The sequence below is a fragment of the Drosophila navojoa genome, chromosome 5 (genome assembly GCF_054131105.1).
Source record: "Drosophila navojoa isolate 15081-1374.11 chromosome 5, UAZ_NAV_1.0, whole genome shotgun sequence".
Classification (NCBI taxonomy): Eukaryota; Metazoa; Arthropoda; class Insecta; order Diptera; family Drosophilidae; genus Drosophila; species Drosophila navojoa.
The window spans coordinates 735244-750719 of record NC_142893.1 but is presented as its reverse complement, the minus strand read 5'-3'; the positions used below and the strand labels follow the sequence as shown (position 1 = coordinate 750719).

General features: G+C 39.1%; 5 protein-coding genes across 8 annotated transcripts in view; 2 read left to right on the top strand and 3 right to left on the bottom strand.

The window, feature by feature from the left end:
* Positions 1-96: 96 nt before the first annotated feature.
* On the bottom strand, positions 97-4311 carry MFS12 (Major Facilitator Superfamily Transporter 12). 2 transcript variants are annotated; one of them, XM_089261385.1, is made up of 4 exons: positions 2045-2256; positions 1744-1953; positions 1018-1472; positions 97-908 (listed from the first exon to the last, which is right to left on the bottom strand). In XM_089261385.1, the coding sequence occupies exons 1-4, from the start codon at positions 2109-2111 to the stop codon at positions 174-176; spliced, it is 1467 nt and encodes a 488-aa protein (XP_089117511.1). In that variant the 5' UTR covers positions 2112-2256; the 3' UTR covers positions 97-173. The 2 variants fall into 2 exon arrangements, with proteins under 2 accessions (XP_089117511.1, XP_017962416.1); XM_018106927.3 differs by lacking the exon at positions 2045-2256 and adding an exon at positions 4157-4311 and having other exon boundaries at positions 100-908.
* Positions 4312-5266: 955 nt separating this feature from the next.
* Kdm4A (Lysine demethylase 4A) lies at positions 5267-7191 on the top strand. The gene is made up of 3 exons (XM_018106926.3): positions 5267-5520; positions 5581-6447; positions 6504-7191. Exons 1-3 carry the CDS (start codon positions 5267-5269, stop codon positions 6892-6894), a joined length of 1512 nt encoding a protein of 503 aa, XP_017962415.1. The 3' UTR covers positions 6895-7191.
* On the bottom strand, positions 5270-12083 carry Cul1 (cullin 1). Of its 2 annotated transcripts, none has more exons than XM_089261376.1 (4): positions 12015-12083; positions 9860-10990; positions 8590-9633; positions 5270-8514 (listed from the first exon to the last, which is right to left on the bottom strand). In XM_089261376.1, the coding sequence occupies exons 2-4, from the start codon at positions 10733-10735 to the stop codon at positions 8113-8115; spliced, it is 2322 nt and encodes a 773-aa protein (XP_089117502.1). In that variant the 5' UTR covers positions 10736-10990; positions 12015-12083; the 3' UTR covers positions 5270-8112. The 2 variants fall into 2 exon arrangements, with proteins under 2 accessions (XP_089117502.1, XP_017962086.1); XM_018106597.2 differs by having other exon boundaries at positions 11920-12063.
* A 113-nt stretch (positions 12084-12196) lies between these two features.
* LOC108655265 (uncharacterized) lies at positions 12197-13417 on the top strand. Its single transcript, XM_018107015.3, has 2 exons — positions 12197-12748; positions 13025-13417. The coding sequence occupies exons 1-2, from the start codon at positions 12333-12335 to the stop codon at positions 13182-13184; spliced, it is 576 nt and encodes a 191-aa protein (XP_017962504.1). The 5' UTR covers positions 12197-12332; the 3' UTR covers positions 13185-13417.
* A 138-nt stretch (positions 13418-13555) lies between these two features.
* The window catches only part of LOC108655082 (uncharacterized), a 33413-nt gene continuing 31492 nt past the window's right edge, over positions 13556-15476 (bottom strand). For both annotated transcript variants that reach the window (XM_018106780.3, XM_018106781.3), the window contains exon 4: positions 13556-14155. In XM_018106780.3, the coding sequence (XP_017962269.1) occupies positions 13952-14155 (204 nt within the window). In that variant the 3' untranslated portion in view covers positions 13556-13951. The remainder of the gene's footprint in view (positions 14156-15476) is intronic.

Genomic DNA, 15476 nt, shown 5'->3' with positions numbered 1-15476 from the left:
TATCTTATCAACATACTTAGTCGGAAGAAACTTTTTTAGGCCAGAAGACATCTTATCTATTTTTTATTATATCTATAAAACTTATTATAATATTAATTTAGTGTATGCTAGACTTAGGCTAGGTCTATATTAGAAAAATATATATACACGCAAAAACTCTAGATCAACTAAATTTAAAATCGATCTTCTTTGCTTTCTTTTGGAGCAAAGGTGTTTGAATCAATCTGCAGATTGTTTCGCAATGTTCTTGTGCTGGACGTGTTGGACGGTTCGTTCCATGGCTGAACCGTAGCCTTGCCAAAGATTACGAATATCGTGTTGCACAACAGATAGACGCCGCCGGTGATAAAGAATACCATACGCCATTGAATAGGATCCTTTTCGTTGGATACTATGGCACCCACAACCAATGGAGCTACGATTGATGTGACTCCAGCCAAGCCATTCGTAACACCCATCATAGGACCCGCAAAGTTCGGCGACAAGTCCATATGATTCACGAGGTAGCCACAGAAGCAGGCGGCATTGATGCCTACGGCGAAGGTGAGCAGCACGATGGCCTGCGTCTTCTCATCAGCTGACATATAGCCAAGCCCAATCAGGCAACCCATCGGCACCCACTGACCTATTGAGTTGAACAGTTTACGAGATGTCGTCACCGTCAGGGTACCGCGATTGATAAGCAAATCCGAAATCGGGCTAACCACAAAGCAGAGTATGCCCATGGCAAAGTAGGGCAACGATGAGAGCAAAGCATTCGACTTTACGTTCAATTGAAGAACGTTGCTCATATAGGTGGGAATCTCCGTTAAGAGTGTGTAGAAGCCCCAGGTGAAGCCGCAATGAGCAGCCAGCAGGCCATAGAAGGCCGACGATCTGAAGATTGATTTCCATGGAATATCGAGGGACTGAAAATAAAAATTAATAAATGATAAGTAAGTATATAAATATGAGTAGGCGAGCATACAAGCCGAGCAATTATGAATGTAAGAGTATATTCTTATCAAGTACACTCACCTCTCCTGTGTTATTGCTGCCTGTTAGACTCTCAATGTATTCCCGCTCGATTTTGCTAATGTTCTTCGATGTGGCCGGCTCATTGGCGCCCTGCCAAAAAAAAACCAGCGCCCAGGACACGCTTAACCCGCCCGATACATAGAACAAACCCGGCCAGCCCATTGAGGACTCGAATATATTGCCACTGCTAACCAAAATGACAGCCGTGCCGAATTGGGCGCCCGAATAGATGCCTGTGGTAAGAAAGCCACGCTCCGTTCGTGGTACCCACTTGGAGAGCAGCGTGTGCACACATGGGTAGACACTGCCCTGGACGACGCCAGTTAGCACGCGCAGCACGCAGATGGAGATCCAGCCACCTGTCGCGGCCATCGGATGAAAGAAGCACAAGACTCCGCCAACAGCCGTTGACAACGTAATCACATATTTGGCGCCAAACCGTTTGGCCAACAGACCTGCAAGATAAATAAATAAACTTAACTGAGTGGCAACGAAGGTCTAGTCAACTATGTGGCAGCGCTAATTGTCCAACATTGCAAATTATGGTTCTTATTGCAGAAATTCCTATTGAGTTTCTGGCAACGCAAAATGCAGAACGCGTTTTATACCCTCTGGCAATCTTAATGGTGCGAATGGCTGACAACTAAAATAACGGTTATTATTAAATGAAGCGAATCTTAATAATGATTGCGGGGTAGTTTGCAAGTTGCATACAGTTGCACTCACCTGACGGCACCTGGGACACCACATAGCCCCAAAAGAAGCTGCTCAGTATTAGCGACTTGTCGGACGTATTCCAACTGTAATAAGGAGCACCAGCTGTTGGCTGTGTCATTGGCACAATGGCGGCCGAGATGTTCACACGCTGGAAGTAGTTGATCATCATGCCCAAAAATAAGAGAATGGCTTGCAAATGGCGAGCGCCAAAGTTGCTGGCTAAAAGAATCAATGATAAGATGCTTGTCATTAGTTATTGCTCATAGGTGATTGATCATTTGTCGACCATTAGTCATTGATCAATGGTTACCAGCTAAATCTCTTAGCTGAGCTCCCATTAAGAGTGGAGTCCTCTCGTTGCTGTGTAAGTAGACCATATTGTAGTCCTATGGGATGATTTCGATGCGGCTTTACTTATTGACTATTCGATGAACTATGCCAATATTTAATATTCAGTTATTGTTCTACTAAATCCTAGGCTTTATTTTTGCACGCATTTAAATTGCATTTCAAGCGCGCTCTGATAGTAAGCGCGACGCTCAACGGCTTTTATAATTAACAACTATTGTGTCATTATCATTACCATTATCATTAACGCAAGTCAATGCAAATGCAATAAAAAGCGAACACAAAAAGCTGATGGAAAATTTAACACGCACAGTGGCGTAGGCGAAAGGGAAGTCAATCAAAAATTGTAACTCTCTGAAATGTATGTACATACATACATATAGGACATATCAGATATATAAAATAAACAAAGATAATCACAGAGAAAATGTTATTATTTGAACAAGAATCACTTATCTTTTCACTATCATATATATATATATATATATATATATGTATATATATATTATTACTCCTAGATAGATATTTGATTGATTGATTGATATTTGAGTTGAGTTAGAGCAAGTCTGGCTAGACAAATATCTAAAAGTAATTTTTCTTTTTTATTTATATTTTCCACTAAGCAGCATGGCATGGCATCGAGCAGATTAGCTGGGTTTGAAAATGGTTTTAGGCATCAGCTTAGTTACGTCACCGAACGAATTAGCGCTGAGCATTTGCAGTTGTTTTACAATAAGTTACTGTAAGCCATTTGACTTGAGCATGTGGTGGGCTTAGTTTTCTTAACCCTGAACCCATTTTCAATGGGAAATCAGGGTATAATGATTTTACTAAAAGTATGTAACAGGGAGAAGGAGGTGTGCAAGACCCCATTAAGAATATATATTCTTGATCAGAGCAACGAGTTCAGTCGATTGAACACTGTCCGTCTGTCTGTACACCCGTCCGTCCATACATGAGCAAGTGATTGCAATTTTTTAAAATAATAAAGTATCTCTTAGGGTTAGAGTCTTCAAATTCTAAATATTTGTTTTAATTCACCAAAAATAGGCAGTTTCCCGAATGGTTCAGGGGATCTTGTAGTCGAGCAGTCTCTACTATAACTTTCTTTCTTGTTTAATTTTAAGAGGCCATTTCGCGAGCCCATTTATTATAAAGGTACATTCAATTAAAAAAAAAAAATCAATATTCAATTTCCGATGACTTATTAACGGTTCAAGCAATGCATTGGCAGCCATAATAGGTACCTCGGCCTTGCTTTCGAGATCATCTTTGATGTACTAGTAAAACACCGGTGTGAATAAATGAAATATAATTTGTGAAAAAAAACTCGGGTTAAACACGGGTTATTACTAAGCTTTTTCATATATGGGTCTATATATTTGCTTATCAACTGAGAAGCTGCAAAAGCAAAATATTATACAAGTATAAGAGTGTCAGGGTATAATGCAAGTATAAGAGACTCGTTCTGCTTATGCGTACGTATGACTTATATAAGTAGCGACAAGTAGCGATATATAATAGGCTTTGAACATATATGGGTCTAAGTGTAAGAGAGACTGTTAGGATCGACAGATGCTCATCGGTATAAGAGTTCAAGAATAACTGAAGCAAATGACTACAAAAATGGTAATCAAGCTTTAATTTTGACACGACATTGATTAAATCGATTACTGATATTTCCATGGAAATATCAGATGAGTTATATAAAATGACATCTGATTAGTAAGTAAGAGTATCCCCTGGTCAAGTAGTAACGTCTTTAGCATTTTAAAAAAATATAAACAGATAATTGATACGTACGAATTGTTCCGCATTATGTTCACTTATGACTAGACGAACTCAAGTTCTTCAGACTGCAGGGCGAATCAATAACCTCTTCCAGCTGATTACAAACGGATTTTGTTTTCTAAGAGTGCTCAATGAACTGGTGTTTTCTTATGCATTGCTGATTTTTTCCTACTTATATGAAACACATTTTACACTTTATCTAATCAATAGAAGATTAGTTAAAGATTCGCCTTTCAATTTGAATCCCTTTTTAATGACATTCCATTGACAAAATTCAACTTACGCTTTGTGCACTTGTCCGTCGTTGGTTCGTAGCTCATGTTTTCAGAAAAATATTTAACTAGAACTTCACGTCGTTTCTGTTCGACTGAAACATGAATTGGCTTCACCTGTGCCTTTTATACGGCCGCCAAGAATTCATTTCCACTCTGATTATCTGCGAATGCCCGATTTGAGATAGCAGCTGGGTCCGTGTTTAACTTTAGTCATTATCTTGACTATTAAATCATAAAGCAGACACACAAATAATTGCGATTTATCTTATTACTAATTGCAATTTAAATATATTACTTTGGTTTATTATGTGTCAAAGATATAAGCATTGACATAAACAAGTTTTATATCCTTATTCATTTATGTTTTAACCGCTAATTCGCTTATCAATTATTTTCACTTATATTTACTGCAGCTCATATTTTATTATTTGTAATGTTTTATCTTATCTAAATCAAATTTAAGCTGGATTCCCTGCTGGAAGTGTGTAATTTACTAATTGAAATTTCCGTAGAAATCTGTCATTAAACCTAAACCTTAACATCCAGAAAAATTCTGAGTAAACTAAAAAAATAAAACCAAAGGAAGTGCAACGCATTTATTGTTTTATCTCATACTGATAAATAGCCGCATTAAGTTTTTTTTTTAGTGAAGAAACTATGAGGGTAAATATTCATCTCTCATTTGAATTCGCTGTTGGAAACGCGCCATGAATTTGAAAAGTTTAACAACACACTTCATGCACACACGCTATCCAGCACTAAGAATTGATGGAAGGAAGTTCAATACACTCACACTGCCTCCATTTTCTTTTCGTTTTCTCTTGTACTTCGTTAGGCTGCTTCTTCATAACGAACGCCAAAGTGCGTAAGTGACACAAATTGCGTAGGGTTTGTTCAAATCAACTTGACTTTATATAATAGTACTTATAGATATAACTCTCAACTGATATTTTGTATATTGTCTGTTATATTTTTTGTATATTTGAATTTGCGCCATTCTTATGAAAGCTCTGCCAACACTCCGCACACATTATCCAGCACTCGCTAGCAATTGAAGTGTCCACAGACATTGCCAAACACTGTTTTATTATTTTGTTTTGTGTTACATTTTGTAAAAAATGTCGACCCGTTTATCGTTTGGCGATGATGATGCCGGCACGAATAATGTGCCCCGCATCATGACCTTCCGTCCCAGCTATGAGGAGTTTGTCAATTTCGCCGAGTACGTCGAATACATGGAATCACGTGGAGCACATAAGGCTGGCTTGGTCAAAATAATTCCGCCCGTAGAGTGGAAGCCGCGTCGCTCAGGCTATGATATTGAGAATATAAATATGACAATACCAGCCCCAATTTGCCAGGTGGTAACAGGGTGAGTGAGCGTGGAGAACGTAAGGCGTAGTGTTCTTCAACTTTTTTGTTCTGTTTGTAGGGCTCATGGACTTTATCAGCAAATAAATATACAGCAGCGTCGCCAGATGACACTTAGACAATTCATGGAGAAGGCCAACTCGGAGCTACACCAAACACCAAAGCACTTCGACTACGATGATCTAGAACGCAAGTACTGGAAGAATATCACATATATATCACCGCTATACGCAGCCGATGTAAAGGGCACATTGAGCGATGAAGATTTGGATGTTTGGAACATCGGGAGATTGGACACCATATTAAATCTGGTCAATACAGATTATGGCATTGAAATCGACGGTGTCAATACGGCATATCTGTATTTCGGCATGTGGAAGAGTTCCTTTGCCTGGCACACTGAAGACATGGATCTATATTCGATCAACTATTTGCATTTTGGCGCACCGAAAACTTGGTATGCAATACCTCCACGCTACGGCAGACGCTTGGAGAAGTTGGCGAATGAAACCTTCGTGGAGAACTTCCAGGAATGTAACGCCTACTTGCGCCATAAGATGACCATGATCAGTCCCAAAGTCTTGCGCCAACATAACATACCCTATAATAAGATTACTCAAGAGGCTGGGGAGATTATGATAACATTTCCCTTTGGTTACCATGCTGGTTTTAATCATGGCTTCAATGGTGCAGAGTCCACGAATTTCGCCTCCAAACGCTGGATTGAGTATGGCAAGCGGGCAAGCATCTGCAAGTGTCGTAGCGACATGGTTAAAATATCGATGGAAACATTTGTCCGGCGCTTTCAACCTGAGCGTTATGATAACTGGCTGAAGGGCGAGGATTACGGCTGTCATCCAGAGGAGCCCGGCAAGATCTGTGCCGCAGCCCCACCCACCATCAATGAATATAAAATCATTGAGGAGAGGTGAGATCTCGAAACTGTTGTAATTCTTAAATAAAACCAAATCACTTTCCCTTTAGCTCCCAGGCGCCCAAAGCAAAACACGTGCATCAACAGAAGCGCGGCTGCTCCTTGGCCGATGTGAATGGCAATGCGGATGTGGAGGTGCCCGCCGAGGAGGAGGAGGATAAGATCAGTGTCAGCAGTCGAAGCAGCGGCTCCAACTTAAAACAAGCTGTGGTCAAGCTACGTAAGCTGCCCTCAACCTTGACTGATGCCCAACCCTCAACGCCAGCGTTGCCCAAAGAGAAGTATGACTTCAATTCGGTCGCCGTGGTGCGTGTTAAGCGGCTGTGGAACGCTCTGCCGTGTGAGAAGCCAGGCACTAATCTTCTCCCGAATGGCATTGTGAAGAATACGAAACGAATGCGTTTCCAGACTAAGGTGTTGACGCTAGACGACGAGGATTAGCAGGAAGAATTTCCAAATGAAGGCACAAATGGAGAATACTTTTTAAGTGGCAGTCTCTGCAAGGCTGTATAATTTTAAACCAAGCATGCGAACTATTACTAACTGCTGTTCAAGCAACATAGCACCATTTTACTTTAAAAGCTTTGAGGATCTCCATTGTTGATAGTTTTATAAGCAAGCCACAATCAAAGAAATACATAAACATAACCTACCTATAATACTAGTCTAAGGAATAGACGTGTACCTAACAATATAGTTTTGAATAATAAACTACGCTACGAAAGCATGAACATCAAAGATATACGTATGCATGTACATCTAACTGGCCATTGAAACGTATGAAATAGACGTGCCTCTGAATAAGAGTGTTATATCCACAGTCCACAGAGTGTATCGATACTTAGGCTTATATTGATTATGATTCCATTAATCTTTTTTTTTATATATATATTTGCCCTTCTGAATAATTCAGTTATTTAATGTTTACACATTTAAGTATGTTTTATTTTTTATTTAATTTGCAACACGCCGATCGTCAAAAGTTTTGTTGCATTTGCCGATTTATATAGTTAAATAAAAAAAACAGGAATTATTAAATTAAAAAACAGTTCAATAGGTACCCAAAAACTTCACGATATCACTAAAAAGAGGAGGAGATGGGGCCTAAATACCTGCTTTTATATTTTCTTTCGATTTTAGAACTTAACATTTGTCTCTCCGTAAAATATATATTTAAAAATGTATGTATGCAAGAATTAATGTATGTTTGAGTTTGTGAAAGACATAAAAACGTAATGAACTAAAAGTAAAACTCATTAATTATTATGTATATAGCTGAATAAATTGAAGAGCTGCAAGCATTTTTTATCTGTGCTTGCACATTTCTATAAATGTTTGGATTTTTTTCCTTTACACAATTGAAGAAGAAATATGGGGTAAGTGGGGCGGCGGGGCATATTCGCAAAATTCAAAAGTCTTAGAATGATTCTATATATTCAGTGTGACATGAAACGCATTCTAAATGCGTGAATCGATGAGTGAAGTCTATGGAAGGGGGAAAGATCTTGGGAAATATTGGCAGGCTTCTCTAATCGATATCTCCGACTTGGATATCTTTTACTAGTGTGGGGCTGGCAAAATATATATATATATAATTTTGGAACGACTATATATATATATATACATATATATAGAATTATAAATATATATAAGATGAGCTTAGGCTAGATAGCTATAGGTGTCTTTCGCTCCCTCCATACGTTCCAGATACTCCTTCTCAATCAGTATATCAATGCACTTCTTAATAACGGGCACATTCGGCTTAAATCGCGTCGACAGCTGGTTGAGCACCTCGGATATAAGATTTGTATGGTTGAGACGCTTGCGCATTTTCATGATTCGTACGATCGCAGCTTGAATCAAGAGTTTCCGATCCTCCTCAATGTGTTTGGTGACAGTCTCCTGCTCCACTTTCAACTCAGTCTTCAATGGATGATTGATATTGATGCGACGCTTCTTGCTCTTATAATCCAAATACAATTCGACTGTTGAGTCGGGTGTCAAGCCATTTTCGCTGGCGTCTGACGTCAGCAGTTTGGCCTTGAGCAGTATTTGCAGTACCTAAAAAGAGGAACAAATTAATACACGTACATATTATATAGGAACTACTTCCTCCGGTCAACTCTCATACTCTACCTGTATCAAGTTCTCCAGCTGAGATTGCGTGTTGTCGCATAGCTGCTGCACTGTGAAACTTAGCTGATCATTGAATTGCAACAGCACCGACATTTGGAACGTGCTCACTTGGAGAGTATAGACCGAATTGCTGCGGCTCACATTCATTATCAGTTCACCCTTACATTTGTGATATAGCCAGTTTAATTTGCGACCCGAATGTCGTGCCGAATAGAATATGGTAAACTGTTGCACCGATCGCTCCAATTCCGAGGGCAATAGAAAGTTGTTATTTTGCGTGAAGGGCCATGCGTTGGTCGACAGCACCTCGATGCCAAAATCGATTTCCGATGTTATATTTTGTGTCTTCAGGTACTCCTTGAAATAGGCATTCAAGTCTTTGGACAAGCCAATGTCCTGGAACATGCGCTGCAGCTTCACGGTGTATTCATAGCCGCATGTCTGCTTCAGTTTGGAGATCATCATTGCCTCAGCATCGTCCGATGCCGACGAGTGGCTGACTAACCGCTTTGCCAGCATATTTGAATAGTACTTCTGGAAGACATCCTTATCCTCGATATATTTGAAGACGACCATCACCTGATTTAGATTATCCTCTAGCTCCTTATCCTCAGGGTTCTTCGATGACTTCTTGAGCAATAGATCGCAATACTTGGCCAACAGCTCGGGCGATTTGCCAGCATTATTTGGCTTTGTCACCACATTTGAGTTAATGAATTTTCCGCACGCCTTGTCCAACGACGCAACAAACCCGTTGTTATTGTCAAATGCCGTTAGGACGAGCGCATTATACTTTTTGTGTGTATCGAGTATGGTTTGTACATAAGTCTTCGGATCGTTGGCCGCATCGCTTGTGCAACACTTCTCAATTGCTTCTGTGCCCTGCTGCAATATGTGATCTTCCAGTATTTTCTTCAATTGCTCCAAATTTTTCGCCGACAACGAGACCAGAGAATACATTCGTTTCAGGTCATCATTTCTGTCGGCATTCAGTAGATTCTGGAACTCGGTGTGGAATAATCTCAAATGTTTATCAATCAGAACCTAATTAATAGAGGAAAAACATTATTAGTCTAAGCTAGGACGCGTCATCTAGGATAACATTATAAATTCCGTAAAGCAAATAATTGGGGGATCGTTATCAGGAATTTTAATATAAACATCTTCTAGGTTTCTTTCCCTCTTGAGTAAACTTTCGATTTATATAAACTATGCCCAAGTGATTCATTTAAAATGCTAATACTCATACTTAACACTATGCGACACACACCTGTTCACATGTGGATTTTAATATATCTGAAGTTGTCTCGTGCAGGTAGGAGAGAGCATTCTTTGACTCGGGACCTCGAACACGTTGCTTCTCCTCTTCAAGACGGTTCTCGACGTGTTTCATGTATTCGGTGACCGTGTTGGTGGATAGGAACGCATCCGATTCCTTCTCGTAGAAGGCGTACGTGTCGGCTATGAACTTCGCTTCGAAGTTGTCTTTATAGACCGATAACTTGCGCTCGGTGCCATCGCTGTCGTCCTCATTAAAGCTCAACTCCACATAGCACTCGATGACATCCCGGACGAGGGCACGATTGATTAACTTGCCATTTCGTTCCTCCTCAATGGATTTGAGTATCGCCTTGGTCACCGGCTCGTTGAGCACCTGAAAGAGATGACCCTTCCAGGCGACAAGAGCCAGTCGATAGATCTTATATATGCCCTTCTGTCCCTCCTCGCATTCACGCTTCACCCAATTACGATTGAGATAGTTGCAAATGCCATCTAAGACGGTGCTGGAAAACTGATACGATTTCCATTGTCGTGTATAGCGTGACAGTAGAACCTCTTCGCCCCTAATCGACTGAAAGGTGGTCAGCAGATCTTCCAAATAGTTCTTCAGGAAGATCTCCAAACGATCGTACAATTTCTTTCCCACCAACTGAGCGCCGCCAGCCTTACCGCTGCTGCGTCCACTCGGTGCGGCGCTGACGCTCGTGCAATAGTCATAGACGTGCGTATAGAAGCGCATATACTGTTTGCGCGTTAGCGATTTTTCATGCTCGAATATTTGCCGTATGCCCCCTTCCAGCTCGTTCCATATGTCATCCAAATTCACCAGACGCTGTGTAGTTTGAGAATTGCTCGATCGATTCATTTTGGCAGCCGATGGCAAATCTCGTTTGCCTTCCAACTGTTGTCGATGTTGCTGCTGTTGTTGTTGCTGCTGCTGTTGCTGTTGAATGACAACTGGCGCATGCGACTGGGAAGTGGATTGACTGTCCTGATTCCGTCGTTTGGCTGCTGATCTTGTCTTGGGTGTTTTGGTCGGAATTTTGGCAAATCAAGTGTTTACAATTTATGGGTGAGATATAAAATGTCTGTCTATATATAAATATATATATAAATCAATCTGCAAAAAAACGTAAAATTAGTTAACTAAAGTAGGCCAAGAACTTTTAATTAAAACAACAAATAAAAACACAATTGAAGAACTACTTTTGCATATCAACCTATAACAGCCACGCTCTACTCTGTAATTATGCCATTCTCTTATTTGTGTATTTGCATGTATGTAATTTCATAAACCAAATATAAATGTACAGCTGTAAATATATACTAACAAATCAAAACCTTACTTTAACTTCCAATCAATTGTTTACGAAAAGTTATTCAGCACATTAATGTGTATACTACATACCCGTTCTACTTTTTTTAAAGGGTATAGCGCATAACAGTATACAGTTATATGGATCCAGCGCTCGTGTGTGTGTGAGTTTCTGCATATATTGGGGCTTAAAGTTAAGCATGATACAAAAAATGTAATACGATATGGCAACTCCGAAACTTACAAATAACACAAAACAGTAAACAAAAATAATACTGAATACCCTTGCAACACATACATACGCATGCATGCACACATACACATGCACGCACACACCCAAGCATGCATTTTAGTATGCAAGAAAAAGTGGTATTTGTATGCATGTGTCAGTGTGAATAGGCATAATTTAACTTCCTGTTAAAATAAACATACACACGCACGAGCTCACACATAGTTACACATACACTCACACAATGTGTGCATAAATGGTCCAATAAAACATGTTTTATTACAGCAGCCTTAACACAAATCTTTATTTATATGATGATTTTCAGCGCAAATGATTTGGATAAATTAGCTATCTAGCATTTTTCACTGTCATTTCATCATTGACGTCGTGATTTCCCTTTTGCAGCACACACACGTACTTTTTCTTCATCTTTTGTTCGCCATTTTCACAGGCACACATACACAATTTGCTAATTTGTTGAGTCTAACGATTTCCATTAATTTACCTTCTTTCAGTTGTTTAATGCTACGCTTGTATTATTTTTCTTATTTTATTTGCAATGCTTTTAATTTTAATTTAACTAAATTGACGAATTTTTACCGTTTCTACAAATCACTTTTTCCAACTAAGAAAAGCTGCGTGCTGCCAGACTGTGCCAAGCATTGCAAAGTACATGCTAGCACTGTGGCATCACTGTAAGCGAGCAAGTTGGCTGCACCGCGAGAATGAATCGATAGACAAGTTTGCAGGCCCTGCCCTATCGATATTTTTTAATACGAAATTTGTGAAGCCCTAGTCAGTGTAAATAAATAAGCAAATCAAATAAAAACAGATAGATTATCAACATTTTGTGTACGTCAGAAATATCTGCGGTCTGGATTATATTCCTTGCCTAAATTTAATTAGGAATACTAATAGATGGAGTATACAGTGCAATGTTGGCAGCTATGGTCAGCGGCTTTCTTGTTGACGTTGTTGCTTCTCCAAAGTGATGCGGCACCGGAAGCTCCCAAATCAGCGCCAACAACAGCAGCAATACCAAGTAACACCAATACCAATACTAGATTGTTAAGGACCGTTAAAAAGGATCAGGCACCAGTCTCTATATTGCCAGCGACACATGAATTGGGCGTGTCACACGCAACTGTCGAATCCTCTGCAGATAAAGTTGTCGTCATCAGTGAAAATCCACAGAAGTTAGGCAAATTGCCCGAAGAGGAGGTACACATTGAACGTTCAAGCAATGATTTTCCCGATGCATACGTCGCTGTCTTCTATGTTCTAGTGGGCATAACAAGCTCTGCCCTATTGCTGCTGATCGTACGCATTTATCGGTATGTATTAAGAGGCTCCCAGCACTGGTCAGTGCTCCCAGCTCAGCTGACAGGTACTGTAAAGCCGGCAACGCATACGATACTTTCGAGCCTTATTAAACAACTTTAAAAATCATCTCCAAGTATTATCCCTAGTATCACAGTTTATCTGTCTTTACCGTTAAATCTATATGATGTAATTGTAATCTGTTATCAGTTTATTAATTTGATTTATGTAAAAGCTACGCTTTAACCTCATGTAAACTCTTATTGATAACGTTATCTTTCCATTTCTAGTCTACGCTTATCTCGTGCTGAGCGCAAATACGGCGTGCAAGGCGATCGAGCCAATCAGGAGTTAACGCCGCTCCCAATGGCTATCGAGGATGTAAATAGCGATGAGGAGGAGGATCATACTCTATTCGAAGTTAATAGGCAGAGCATTCGTATATTATGAAAGCCATCACAATGATTCTCATTAAAAACCGGAAAATACAACAACTTGCCTTCTCAGTTGCTCAAGCAGTATCTATTATAATTGTAATTGTAACATGTGTGTTTGTTTTAGTGTATCGTAGTTACTAACAAGATGCCTAACAGTTAAAATTTGCCTTAAGATTTTCTCGTCGCATTTTTCTCAACAAAAAAAAAAAAAAAAACATTTGTGATACCAAAAGTTATATATATAAGGAGTTCGATAAAGGATAAAAAAAAAATATTCTACATACATATATGCAATAGTATATACAAATATGTATCTATATATATATACAGTTACAAAAGAAAAACGTTAAAAAATAAATGTGTGTATTTGAAAAATATTAAGTATTTTTTCCATTAATATTGCTTTATTTATCGATACACAAATTTACACTTTTTAGCTCAGACTTAAATCTAATACAATAAGCATACATATATGTATATATAATGGACGATTTTATAAAGTTCCTTCTGCACTTTTACAAAAAATCACTTACCACCTAAGATCACAAAAATAATTTATTAACAAATACTGCGACTGCACGGTGCCCCCCAAGAGTAATAGTAGTGTATTATTATAGTGAGGAGTAAACTAGAGCTAAATACTAGAAATTAGTTGTTATCTATTTTGTTTTGTGGAACTGCTTAATGCAAATCTATCGATTACTACGGCACTTCAATATTTTTGTAGTTTTTATAGACATATACGTTTATGCTAATGATCAGTTAGATTGGGCCGACAGGCTATATCATGCTGCCAAACATGCGTTTGCCGCGCGTTAATACCAAGCTGACAACCATAACGGTTAACAGAAAGAATACGAGACTTAGAAATGTTGTTATCAGGCGACATCTTTGGCGGAATTTCTTCTCCTTTTCCATTTTCAAGCGCAGCTGCTCGGCGCGCGGCAAGTCGAGCGTAAAGTCTGATTCGGGTCGAGACGATGGCTGCAATACAAATATATAGATATCAATTAAAAACATTTTATTTTCAAACCAGTCTGTTAATCTTAGACAGTGTCTTAGATCATTTAACATAAATGTTTTATGCTGTTAACATTAGTGCTGTGCCGTGTGCGTGTGACGTCACTAAGAAGTAATAGTTATGTTAGCTCTTTAATACAAATCGGTTGCACAAATGACAACATACATAGTAAAATTTACGAGAGTGTTTCGCTGTTAACATGATATGTTAACCCAAACGAATCGTGACGTCACTGATGCAAGAACCGTAAGTTATTGACCCAACTCCCACTCTTTCTCTCATTGTGCATTGTGTACAACGGTCTTGTTAATGCGATCATGAAAGCCAATGCGAGTGACGTCACTTAAACGTCTCGAGTACCTAGTGAACCTAAAATATCCATTACAGCTCTTATATAAGCTTAATTAGCTAATTAGCATTTGGCGTTGAAAACTTAACTCTTTTATGTAAATCGATTATGCACGAGTCAAAAAATGTATGTATGTGTGTGCGTATTGTTAGGTAGGGTCAGTCAACAGCAACGATTACGAAGATGAAGAAGGTGACCGCTGCTTGGTTAGCTGGTTAGCTGGCTGGCTAACTGACTCGCTCGCTGGCTGACGATTGGTTTGACATTGATGCCGTCGTTGATCTGAATTAAATATTTTTTTATATTTTAGGCTAAGGCCCTCTTGCTCCTACTCTGTTTGATTTATGTTTGTTAAGCATTTGAGCGCGGCTACAAATTGTTTAACATAAATCATAGCAAAAGTATTGCACATTTTATAAACACGTACATTTTTGCAATAGCTTCAAGGCGTGGCACAACACAGAGACTGAAAAAGGGCGCAACGCATACAAATTTGACCCACTAAGCGGACGCTGCCGCTGTTGTATTTTGCGCATCTTCGAGTTTTTTTTTCTGTTGCCAGTTTTAAATTTTTTTTTTAGCGACACAACCTTGAAAATTGTATGTATGCACACAGGCATGTGTATGTGTATATGGTACAATATTGTTAATGTAACAGGTTTCTTGATTCTCATGCAAAATGTTAAGTAATTGATGCAACCTCTTTAAATTATACATACTTTGACGACGAAATACTAAAATAAAATACTATACTTAGGCGGGAATAGTTTAATAGTCAACAACAAGAGACACTTTTTGCAACCGGATGTTAAATTGAAAGCGACAAGATTCTATAATAGCTCAATTATGATCGACAAAATTCCGCGGATATCCAATTTCAATAATATTGGCAAGTGAAAGTTTTGCGCATATGCAATATAGTCATTAAAAGGGCA

Coding starts and splice junctions, on each gene's coding strand:
- MFS12 (XM_089261385.1), bottom strand. CDS start 2,111: ATGGTCTACTTACACAGCAACGAGAGGACTCCACTCTTAATGGGAGCT. Junction 1,473..1,743: donor GGTGTCCCAGGTGCCGTCAG/GTGAGTGCAACT, acceptor TTTATCTTGCAG/GTCTGTTGGCCAAACGGTTT. Junction 909..1,017: donor GCAGCAATAACACAGGAGAG/GTGAGTGTACTT, acceptor TTTTATTTTCAG/TCCCTCGATATTCCATGGAA.
- Kdm4A (XM_018106926.3), top strand. CDS start 5,267: ATGTCGACCCGTTTATCGTTTGGCGATGATGATGCCGGCACGAATAAT. Junction 5,521..5,580: donor ATTTGCCAGGTGGTAACAGG/GTGAGTGAGCGT, acceptor TTCTGTTTGTAG/GGCTCATGGACTTTATCAGC. Junction 6,448..6,503: donor TATAAAATCATTGAGGAGAG/GTGAGATCTCGA, acceptor CTTTCCCTTTAG/CTCCCAGGCGCCCAAAGCAA.
- Cul1 (XM_089261376.1), bottom strand. CDS start 10,735: ATGAATCGATCGAGCAATTCTCAAACTACACAGCGTCTGGTGAATTTG. Junction 9,634..9,859: donor TAAAATCCACATGTGAACAG/GTGTGTGTCGCA, acceptor TCTATTAATTAG/GTTCTGATTGATAAACATTT. Junction 8,515..8,589: donor AGCTGGAGAACTTGATACAG/GTAGAGTATGAG, acceptor TCCTCTTTTTAG/GTACTGCAAATACTGCTCAA.
- LOC108655265 (XM_018107015.3), top strand. CDS start 12,333: ATGGAGTATACAGTGCAATGTTGGCAGCTATGGTCAGCGGCTTTCTTG. Junction 12,749..13,024: donor CTGATCGTACGCATTTATCG/GTATGTATTAAG, acceptor TTCCATTTCTAG/TCTACGCTTATCTCGTGCTG.